The 11,753-nt window shown below is 39.2% G+C and overlaps 1 protein-coding gene and 1 long non-coding RNA gene across 8 annotated transcripts; both read right to left on the bottom strand.

Annotated features, from left to right (window-relative positions):
• Positions 1–358: 358 nt before the first annotated feature.
• LOC136245684 (uncharacterized) lies at positions 359–5,940 on the bottom strand. 5 transcript variants are annotated; one of them, XR_010696071.1, is made up of 6 exons: positions 5,354–5,940; positions 4,126–4,190; positions 2,107–2,153; positions 1,999–2,060; positions 615–673; positions 359–552 (listed from the first exon to the last, which is right to left on the bottom strand). It is a non-coding gene; the product is annotated as an uncharacterized lncRNA (long non-coding RNA). The 5 variants fall into 5 exon arrangements; XR_010696073.1 differs by having other exon boundaries at positions 2,120–2,153; XR_010696072.1 differs by having other exon boundaries at positions 5,624–5,940.
• An 883-nt stretch (positions 5,941–6,823) lies between these two features.
• Positions 6,824–11,708, bottom strand: LOC136245680 (uncharacterized). Of its 3 annotated transcripts, none has more exons than XM_066037170.1 (11): positions 11,129–11,708; positions 10,078–11,083; positions 9,867–10,031; positions 9,719–9,805; positions 9,380–9,665; positions 8,788–9,219; positions 8,592–8,735; positions 8,325–8,497; positions 7,889–8,070; positions 7,446–7,839; positions 6,824–7,400 (listed from the first exon to the last, which is right to left on the bottom strand). In XM_066037170.1, the coding sequence occupies exons 2-8, from the start codon at positions 10,243–10,245 to the stop codon at positions 8,415–8,417; spliced, it is 1,365 nt and encodes a 454-aa protein (XP_065893242.1). In that variant the 5' UTR covers positions 10,246–11,083; positions 11,129–11,708; the 3' UTR covers positions 6,824–7,400; positions 7,446–7,839; positions 7,889–8,070; positions 8,325–8,414. The 3 variants fall into 3 exon arrangements, with proteins under 3 accessions (XP_065893242.1, XP_065893244.1, XP_065893243.1); XM_066037172.1 differs by having other exon boundaries at positions 9,873–10,031; XM_066037171.1 differs by lacking the exon at positions 7,889–8,070.
• Between the last annotated feature and the right edge of the window lie 45 nt (positions 11,709–11,753).

Below are 11,753 nucleotides of genomic sequence, written 5' to 3'. Positions count from 1 at the left end.
CTGTGTGTACTATTACAATAGATTATGGATAACTAGTTTTAAGCCCATTGTAGAGCCAAGCAGCTGCAGTTTAACATTTTAGAATCCATGTGAGTTTTTTAGCTGCTTCCGTGTGTATAATGATTAATGAAGGATTTGAAGTTGAGACTGAAGTGTTAATGTAGACCTTATATTGTACGTAGACCTGTATGCATACATGTAGACCTTTTATTTTTAGAAACAAACCATTTGGCTGGTGACCAAAATTAATGCGAATCACGACATCTGTAGATCCAATAACATGCAATATGATTAACACCAAGTTAAATATTATAAATGATGTATAGTAGGCTAGGTAATTATATGGTTAACAGCGGCGTTGAGAATCTTGCTTAGCTTACGTATACAACACTATACAACTTTATTGAGTTTCAGATTCCTGACAACTATTTTAACATACAGTACATGAAAAAGTACTACAGTCATACAGTACAATGACAGTAACAGTACTGTATAATGATATATTTTTCAACTTTCTTAGTGGTACTTGAAACTGAGTATGCTATTCTCCTCCTATACAATATACAATGACGATAAGCTAAAGTCTACATACGCAATTATTTGTATCAGCTTACCTAATAATTGCATCAAACTTTCCTTGCAAGTCTTCAGTTTGTGACATGACCACAATTAACTGTAAGGGGAAAAAAAAGCAAAATTCATAAATTTGGTAATCCCTGCCAACAATTGCTTAGCAACTGTTGCCATGACAGTTGCTAAAAAACATTTCCAGTATGTACTTACCATGCATGATTATTATGAATTTTTGATACATTGCAATTGGTGTCTCAAAATACAGCTATGTGGTGAAATAAGGCTTATAACTTGTTAGCCACTTTCATTACAAACTCAGGCTAACAACTGGTAAGCCAGACTTCTTTATGATGGTACACTTCATGCTAGCAGACTTCTTGTTCACTAGTGTATTGTACAAATCCAATTCTTAATGTACAGATACCAATTTCAAGACGTCTAACTAATAATCTTATGTTTCAGACAATGCATGCAGGGGACACACTCAAAAAAATACACATGAAAATGGCACACAATCGTTACAAAGTACATAAGTAACTCATGTACACATGCAGGAGACGTTTCTCCAAGCCACACTTTCACAATCCTGTTAGTAGCCTTCTCTATGGCACACATGCAACTGGCATACAGTAAGATAGCACATACGCACACAATTACCCAAACACACTGTGACACTACCAAAAAGCTACCATTACAATCCCCTTAACGTATGTAAGCCAATACTCCAACAGTAAAATATCACGTACTATTGGGGTACATACAGGTAAGTCGCACTTCAACTACATCATTAGAGTGTGACTGAAGCTACAGTGTGCATAAGGCAAACTTTCTATACGACCCAAGATTGGCAGGCATTACAATAATAATATAATACGCAACTGAAAGTTGTCAGTGCTACATAAGGTCAGTACCACATGCGTACATCAACATGCTGTCTCAACCTCACATGATGTGACACTAAAGTTCAGAATACCATATTACTAGAAATCTAAGGTGCCCTGTAAATGTTTGACGTATGATTTAACACATTTTAAGGAATCAGTATAACAAGTGTTAAGCCTGCTAGCTACTTTCAATGAAACATGATTTTAGCAAGAACATCAAAGAAATTTTTGATCACATTGAATAGTAACAAATCACTTTCAATGGTAGGTATTAATGATCACATCTAATGTACAATATAATGTGATCAGGTCTGACAAAACCAGGCTTATAGCCCGTCAAATTTTGATCACTTTTCAAAAGTCTGACATATGTATAATAATAACTTTCTCGCCGAACATGATAACAAATTAACGTTTCGACCACTTGTGTAGGAACTTTACAGAATTGTTATACCTTATAAAGAAAATTAAGTATTATGCATTTTTTGGGCTATAAGCCTGGTTTTGTCAGACTTGGTCACATATCCAGTCAATGGCTCACCAACTGAACAAACTCTTTGGGATTCTTGACCGAGACAACCTCTTGTCACTTTACTTGGACAACTGTATACATAGAAGTAAAGGCATCCAAACACCATGATTAATACACCTTGTTTGTTTACCTGGAGTAGTCATCGTACGCAGGGGACTGCACTACTAAATAAAGATGTACATACTTATTTGAATGAGTATTCAACAGTTACTATAGCAACACCCACACTGATAATTTGGTGAAATTGATGGTATTATATGCAACACTATATGGTAGTTACCTTGTCAGTAACAACTACTGTACCATAGCACACATAAAAATTTCACAGCCACATCATTTACCCTTCACTACTCACATTGTCATATACTAACACACATAAACAGACTACACTAAAACATGCAGGCAAAACCAAAATAATTTGGGTTGCTGTATGTGTGGTCACACCTACTGGCCCAGGTACCAGCACTGGAATTAGAGCTGAGCGATAGTGGCAATCAATCGATTATCGTGATAGCTATTAACAATCGTGATCTTGATAGTATACTATCATGCTATCATGATTACTCATTCATATCTGTGCTTAGTCAAAAATATGGATAACAAAAGCAAACATGATAGTGTTGAAGTTCAGAAAACTGTATAAGACTGGTAGCTTGAACGTGGACAACAAAGATAACAATTGTAATACTGACACATAACATTTATTAGTGGAGTGTTAGAAAAGCAGATAAGTGGTGTGCACATAATTGGAGTATTCATGTGCTGTATACGTGAAGTTGAGTGTCTTTAACAACTGCTAATAACTATCGTGATACTACCGTTATCGTGATATAAAAGTTACTATCAATCGTGATAGTGATAGTTGTACTATCGCTCAGCTCTAACTGGGATACCCCTGTGCACTACTCAGGTGCTACAGTATAAGCATTCATGTACACGATAGGGCCCCCACAGGAGTGCTTTACAAACAAATGTGTGGGTACACAAAGTTTCACTATTATACGAGACATGCAAAGTTTCTTTCTCAAGAAAACAACAACAGTGACAACAACCAAGCACCAGGAGGATTTATCTGCACTGACTCATAGTGCCTGAGTAGTGTACAAGTGTCCCAGTGCTGGATAACTGGATAGGTATGACTGTGCTAGCACAGTAGGCGAAGGATCTGTGTGTGTGTGTGTGTTTGTATGTGTGTCTGTGTGTGCTCACCAACCTGGTAATTGCTATAACTTCAATTCTCAGTGAGGCAGGACAAGTAAGTAACCCACAGGAGATACATGCACACCCACACACATACACCCGTGTACACACACACACGCACGCACTTGTACACATGCATGTGTACACACACACACACACGCACGCACTTGTACACATGCATGTGTACACACACACACGTATACACACACACGTACGTACACACACACACACACACACACACACACACACACACACACACACACACACACACACACGTGACACACACACGTGACACACACACACACACAGAGTACAAATATATACATGTACACTTGACATAAACAATGGGAGTTTAGAGGGACTAAGTTGCCAAAACCTTTTTTTGCCTATTAGCTACAATATGTTCAATAATGATTATACGAAATTAGTCAAACTTTATTTGCTAAACTTGTGTGCATGTAAGTTCTTGGTAATTCTTGGTGGGTTGGAAGAGCTTATTCACGCTTAAAGCAAGTAAGGTTCCTTTGTCTCTGCCCACCGGAATACTGGGGATGCACTGCTCAGATGCCAGCATCAAGGGTAGGACTGGTAATAAGTAGGACGCTATGTATAACATGTCACATAGGTGAAGACACGCATGGGTATTAACCCACTAAGTTAGCGACATAACATACAGTAACAGTTGGAATTTACTGCTGCAGTTAATTCCAGGTCCCACTAATACAGCTGGGTAGATATGCACAATAATTTTTTTGTTCAAACAAGCAAGAAATTGGGTACAAGCACATAACGTTACATTATTTTCCAAAGTGCCTACACAAGGCGTTGGTGAACAATTGTGAAGATTCAGTGAAAAAGGGATGTCCAACTGTTAAGTGATCATATGACAATATACGGCCACATAAACACACACTAAATAATTATATGCACTTTTACCTTTCACATGATCCATTGATCCATGATCCACCGGTCCATGATCTGCTAATACAGCACTACTTTTCCTACAGATGTAGGTGTAACAAACACAGATTAGATTAGCAGCTTTGAAGTGTGCAGCCGGATGCACAATATGGATATAAAGTACACACTTCCGTTTGACCTCACCAATACAAAGTACAGCAATAAAATGTGTGTGTTGTGTGTGTGCGCATTGCATGCATGCGTGTGTGTGTGTGTTTGATACATATATCATTACATATGTACACAAAATGGCCATGGAAGAGGTTACAAAAAAAATTAAGATTCTATAGCTATGTAGCAGACTGCAGTAACCTGCATTGCAAAACTGTTGAAAACATTTCTGTGCGGAAAACACACATACACAGACTTTCAAGAGAGCACAACAAGATAGTACAACTGTTACTATAGTACAGCACACATGTAAGCCATCAATCTGTGCAAAAACAAGTCCATGCTTTCTGCTATGGAATACCAATTCTAGACACATAAGTAGTCATGGATACTAAACATATAAGGAAGCAAAGGGTACATATCACTTGCCACTAATGTTAAAGACTATAAAAATCGCCCCAAGTGTAATATAAAAGGTATGGTCAAGCATACCTCACAAACATTTCTGCTTCTTTTGAGGTTCTGAGGCTGCAATTTTTCCATATGCTACTGTGTGATTGACTTGGGATCAGTCTAGTGTAAGTCTTTTTACAGATAACTCAAACATCCCTCTTTAAAGGTAGGGACGTAGTGGGGTTTCAACAAGCTTCTTTGTCCCAGCACTGGGAAATTTTAGTGATGCACCAATTAATTGGTAAATAATCAGAAATCAGTTTATCAGCCAAATTTCAGCAATATCAGTAACAGTAATTATTAGCAGATTACTTAGTTGATTAACTTTACTGCCATTGTTTTCATCAAAAATAAAATAACAAAATGTGTAAAATTTTGGCAAACATCGGATCGGTATCGGCCATTGATTTCAATATCGGCTAATGGGATAAATCTCTTATTGGCACATCACTAGGAAATTTGACACTAGAGTTTGTTAAATCCCCTGCCCCACCCTACTCCAAGGTGGGGAGGTGGACACTGATAGGTGCATAACACATGACAGGTACATTGCTCTCAACAGTGAAAAAAGAAAGCCTACACTTCAAGTATCAACTAGCTATAAGCCATACCCTATTTATCTGCTAATGTGGAAACCAACCTCAGTGGTAGCAGATATACCTGTGCCACTACTAGCTGCAGACTGATGAAGCAACTCTTGTCTGTACCCAAAGTTCAGAAGTTACAGCCATAGATTCATGTTCCAACACAACACAAGCGGGGAAATGGGAGTGCTTCTTAATTTTCATCAGTCTAGTAAATGATCTAGCCACCATAGACCAGCTCACTGAAAGGCATAAACTTGCATGGGTAGGATGGAGGCTAGGAGCTATACCCATGAAAGCTGGACCGTACGTACCAAGGTACGTACCCCTCTTCCCTCTATAGTGAGAATTCACCTTCACTCAGCTTCTGGTCTGGTTCAGCAACTGAACAATCATTGTCATAGTCACCCTGACTCACTTCTCCACAATCACTACCACGTACTGTTCACCAGGTCATCACGAAAACACCTGAATCAGTATCCGCTAGAGAATCCTGATCTACAACAGTACAAGCGCCCAGATAGTATCCGTATATCTTCTACCAGACACTTCGACCATATAGTTCAAAATAAGGCCTTGTGCACTATTGAACTATATGGTCAAAATAAGTACGAGAATAGGTTGTATTATGGTTCTGCGCCGAATTAGCCCCCGCCTGATTTACCACAAATTGCGTAGTATATGATATGTTACGTCATATGTATTTGCTATGGCTTCTTATGCGCGTCATTGCTTTATCGCCACCTTAAGGTATAGTATTACATTGATAACATTAAGTTTAACATATTATAACGTACAATATATAGACAACATGCAAATTAGTTCGATTTCTTTGAATGCTTTTTATTCATGCAGGGAGAAGATTTAAAGAAATTAGTGATACCTTCAGGATAAAATTTGCCATCCCAAGGAGCAATAGTCATATGGGAGTGGGAGTGGGTTGACGAAGACAATGTCACTCATGTTTCTGACACGGTACTTAGCCACAATTCAATTGAAAATGATGAGTCTTCTGAAATGGAATTCGGCTCCGATACATCAGTGAGCATAGAAGAATTGCCAGTATACACTGAAACTTTCAAATGTATCGGTTGCCAACATGATTTAGAAGCACAGCAAGCACTGCGAATTGTTAGCCAGATGATGAGAAATGGAGATATTGTTCCTGTGAACATTTTTCATGAGCCAAACAATCGCTATGACAGTAGGGCTATGGCATTCAAGTGTTGGATTAGAGATGAATGGAAGAGGATTGGATACGTGGTGAAAGAGGCTTTGGATGCTGTACACAATGCTAAAGACAGGGGTGAAATCACTGACGTATCATTCAAATGGGCAAAATATTTGGTCACCTGAAGCAGATCTGGACCTGGATTTTACGCTGGCATTAACATAAGCAAGCGAGGACAGTGGCCAAGAGAAGTGGCTGCCTGTGCTAGCACTCGATAATCTAGCACTCGATAATCTAGCACTCGATAATCTAGCACACTATAATTAACAATCATGATTAAATTAGCTAGGCAACATAGTAGTATGTGTATTTTGTAATGATTAAATGGATCAGATCATAGATTACTTGTAGATGGCTGTGCATAAGAGTGTTCATGTGAAACAATTGGTCCGGTAGGTGGGGGAGGTAAATCCAATGGAACGTTGTGAAATTTAGGCCTCACAGCAAGACTCCCTCTGACTGGCATGGTAGCACGTCTGGGACCAAAAGCAGCAGGTTGTTCCCTCCTTGGTATTCTTTTCTCTTTTGGTTGTTTAGCTGGTGCCTTGTCAAAATCTGGATGAGGGCCTTCATAATAGCGGGAATGGGCTGAGGTGTAATAATAAAATGGGAGATCAGGATCCACTCGTTTGGAGAACTCTGGCACAACCTTTCGCATACCAAACTTAAATTCCTTGGTCGTAAAGTTCTTCCCTATAATATCCCGCATCACACTAAAAAAACATTCAATGTCATCTGTGCTGCTAGCCCTTGGATGTTCCAGTGGGAAGCTGCTGTTGATTTTGCTTTTCCTGTGGTGTTCTCGGCTTTCAATGTTTGTCGTCACTGCTACTAATGTCTCCTTAGAAAATCCAAGTACATCATTTAAATTCCTACATGCAAGTGAACTCATGTAAGTCCATTATAATATGCCATACCTGTTGACTTCCAGTTGGCTAAAATCATAACATTCCTTGTACCAAGGCATCAAATCTTCCAAGATAAGGTTTAACATCTGATAATTATATTGGCATCGCTTTAGACTACTTAGCCGATGCTCGTCACTGGCTCTTCTCCAGTTCCACACTGTCTTGATGTATTCAGCTTCATAATGGTAACCTTTTGCATCCATAAAGGCTGCTAGCCTAGGACTAAATAGACGTTCTGCATCTGTGACAGACTGCTTTCGTGACCCCACAAAAGCTGGATAAGTTAACCCAGAACTGGGATCACTCAGAGCTTCTGTGTATCTCTCAAGGTTCAAACTTGATGTGTGTATCTCTCAAGGTTCAAACTTGATGGTCCTCCATTCCTGGTGTGATTTGCTATTCTCTAGATTAAACACAATGATAACTATGTTATTTTTTAGCTGGTTATTCACCTTAATTAAATGTGCTTCATCTTCTCTTTCATAAAATATATTCTTCGTCTGTGGATGCTGTTCAGGAACATACAGGTATGTCCTGAATGGCACCCCTTGAGCTTCAAATCTATGTATCTCATAGGCAAAATGAAATTGTGCCAGTATCGATCTCAACTGATCTTCAAACCCCTCCGTCTTTCCTATGCACACATATAAAAAATACTAAAGGTTACAAAATTGCAATCAAACTAAACTATTGGCTGACTACAAACTTAAATGTTTCATAGGTAATGAAGTCTAGTGTTTACAAATGGCCAATTTTACATGGTGACAATGATACATGCACATATACACATATATATATATATACACATCTGAGCAAAGTTTATAGTGACTACTGCAGTCACTATACCTAACCTTTCAACAAATATAACATATATTTATTTGTACTTACCAGCAGTCCAATTGTGGTATGCATATCCAGTAGGTACAGTTCAAGGTCGTAGTCGCTGCACAATGTTCTGAAAGCTGATCCCTTGCCTCCTCAAAGCCATATCAGGCAAAGAACACATTCAGGGACAATGCTATTACTATCCTCTGCTTGGATTGATCCATTTGGAAGCTGTCCTATATAAAGACGTAAGTACTATTAACATAATGTACAGTATAGTCACAATAAAAAGACGAAATTAGGAGCTAGATGAACAAATACAAAGCTTACCTTTGGGTGTGATCATGGCCAACATCTTTCTCATGGACATTTTGCTGTATATCTTGCGTACATTGTTCCGGACTTGAAAGACAGATAACGGACGCGTGTATCCTTTTGTACGCAGGTAATTAAATTCTCCATCGCTGGCAAATCCTGATGGTAAATATTTACGTAGCTAACAAAACATTCCCTACTATTTAAGTACCTGACACCTTCATCCCTAATGTGGTCATTTCCTTGCACAAGCCACTGATGAGCCTACGAAGTTCAACCTCCTTGAGCCCTGAGTATGGTATGCATTGCACTGGCAGTGCATATGGCTTCTTGTTTCGAGATTCTGAGCTGATCATAATTACAAATACATGCGTGGCTGGAGTTCTTCTGTAATGTGATATCCGCTTGATAATCTTACACAATTTTTGTCTGATGTCTACCAGTCTTCTAGGGATATTCTGCTCTTGAAACGATTCTGGCCTACAAGAATCACTGCAATGACGCAGCTCACTGTAGACTTGCCGACATTCTAAATCAATGTTCTTTAGCTCTTGCACATCCCACGAGAGACTGAACATGGTTTGATCTGAAGTACTGCCAGCAGTCAAATGTTCTTGGTAGGAGTCATTTGCCTTTTGTAACTCTAAAACAGTAATAAAATGCCATTAAACACCATGAACATTTCCTTCACTCGTGTCACAATAAATGAGCAACAGGGTGTAACATCTATTAAAGAATTACTACATAAATAGAATAATCTAAAGGGTCATTAATTTGCACCATTAACATACAACGATGCATACCTTTTAGAACAAAATCAATCTCTGTAGAGATGTCATCTTGAGCTTTCAACAAGTCTTGTTTGATATCCTCAATGTTCCCATTACGTAAACCAATACCTTTTAACCAGGTTATCTTATCTTGGTACTGTTTGTACTGTGCAGCCAGTTTGCCATCGTTTAAGTCTACATCACCAGCCCACTTTCCGGATACAGATTCCCATAAGCCTTTTACAACATCTGTACCATCTCCTTTAATCCACCATCCCATAGTGGGATCTAGAGTAGCTAATCTCTTGAGTATCCCCATCTAAAAGTAGCATATAAGAAACCACCCCACATGTAAGACCCTGGTTTGCTCACCTGTATATCTGGTCCAGTCGTAAAGTCACTTGCTGCAATATCTCTCCTAATTGTACGATCTGATAGTGCAGGAACATTTAAAAAAGCCTGTTCATATACACAAACATACAAACCAAGTAACATCTGGTTAGTCAAGATGAAACTATACCTTTACCTCAGTTGGATCTGAATGGGTGCCATTCTTATGAGCAGCAGTTACTTTTTCTGAGTGTCCATGACTCCACAAGGGACCTGAAAATATCTTAAACCATTTTGTCCCGAACAGCACATACATGGTTTCCAACCATGACCGGTAGTCTGATGGGCAACAAACCTAGTTGAAAAATGATGGCAGCACAATCAGCAAAACACATGGATACGTGCTGGACAGAAGATGAATTGAAAAAGTTAATGCAGTATTCGATGAGGCCCATAGGCATTCTCTTTGCCGGTAAAAGGGAGTCGGATTCATCTGGTCTTAGAGTCCCTAATGATCTAGCAAGTGAACAAATCACGCTGGACTGCTTGCACTCCTTCAAATGAATCATTCTATTAACAGCAAGTGCTATAAAATTAGGTGTACATTTCAAGGTGGTGCTTTGCTGCACATATAAATCAAATAGATCAGACAGAACTTTACACTGCTGGTTTGGTTGCAAACTTTTGATATATTGCCAACAAGCTGTCAGCACTTGCTCAACATCAGGATCCTGTCTCAGGTGAGGCCGCAAGTGGATGGAGAAGACAGGGCAGATGATACGGCTTGATATGGCATTGCAAACAGCTGTTGAAGGGACAAGGACATAGTTGAAAATGAAGATGTTGCAACTGAGAATGAAGATAATGAAGATACTCCTGGGACTGTTGTTGAGACTGAAGGTATTCCTGGGACTGACAGTGAGACTGAAGATACTCCTGGGACTGACAGTGAGACTGAAGATACTACTGGGACTGACATTGAAAATGAAGATACACTAGGGACAGATGTAGAAAATGAAAATACCAGCGGAGCGGACAACATTGCTGGAACAGATTGTGACAATTTCGTTGGAGTGATAGGTAGTTGCTGGATGGAAAATGTTGCTGGCATTGCATGTAGCGACACAGGTATTGTTGGAATAGAGAATGAAGTTGGTGTTGGAAGAGCTGAGGACGGGAAAGTTGCCACAATCTGAGATAAAGGTGTCACTGAAACAGAAGTTGCTGTTTGGGCTGAGAATGTTGAAGTTTCTAAGGATGAAGTAGAACACGATACTTGAGCATCGCTATTCCTGCTCGTCTTCTCAGCACTTGCAGAAAGTAGGGCAATGTAGTGCTTTTCAGCTGCTGTGGGTGATGCAAACTTTATCTGTAATATTTTTGTAACTTTAGATCTACATGAAACACCTGCAAATGTCATAAATTACATTACACTATTAAAATTTTGTTTACCTGTACGGCAATGTGTAGTATGAGAATATTTCTGAATAAAACCCCCTGCATCATCCCAGAATTTCATATCCTTGTGTGTAACCCACCTTTTCCCGTCTGTGTGTAGCATCAAAAACAATGTCAAAGCATAAACTTCTTCATCAGTCCATAATGTGTATTCCTGCTTATCAACAACTGGAAAGAGGTATCTTCCTTTTGCTCCAGCTTTGAGTCTAGAGTGCGATGAGGAACGTTTCTGACTGGTAGAAAGCTCATCAAATCTGTTCATGTAGCTTGACCTTGGGCTTTCAATTAACTGAATATCACTGAATGCATTGATGGCTTCAGAAATATCCACCACATAACTTGATCTTTCGGGAGTACACAGATGCTCTGCTCCAGACTTTCTAATCTCGGAGCTTGGGTCCATTCCTATTGGCGCCTACCAAATGCTTCTAACTCTGTTTCTTCACGGGGCGCGGGTCATGTATCTACTATTCCAAACAAAACAAATCAAACACCAGTAAACCAAAGGCAAAGATGAAGTACACAGCATAGAGAACACTCCGGCATCATAGATATTCCGGCATATACAACAATTTCATTGGCCAAAAGCTGTTCACGTCATCGCGTGCGTCACTACATT

Source organism: Dysidea avara, chromosome 15, assembly GCF_963678975.1.
Source record: "Dysidea avara chromosome 15, odDysAvar1.4, whole genome shotgun sequence".
Lineage (NCBI taxonomy): Eukaryota > Metazoa > Porifera > Demospongiae > Dictyoceratida > Dysideidae > Dysidea > Dysidea avara.
The sequence above is the reverse complement of the archived record's forward strand: the minus strand, read 5'-3'. Positions and strand labels throughout refer to the sequence as shown.

Excerpts from the sequence above, each read along its gene's own strand:
- LOC136245680 (XM_066037170.1), bottom strand. The coding sequence starts at position 10,245 with ATGATTCATTTGAAGGAGTGCAAGCAGTCCAGCGTGATTTGTTCACTT. Across the intron at positions 9,220-9,379 it reads GATTGATTTTGTTCTAAAAG|AGTTACAAAAGGCAAATGAC; the intron begins GTATGCATCGTT and ends TTACTGTTTTAG. Across the intron at positions 8,498-8,591 it reads GGCCATGATCACACCCAAAG|GACAGCTTCCAAATGGATCA; the intron begins GTAAGCTTTGTA and ends GTCTTTATATAG.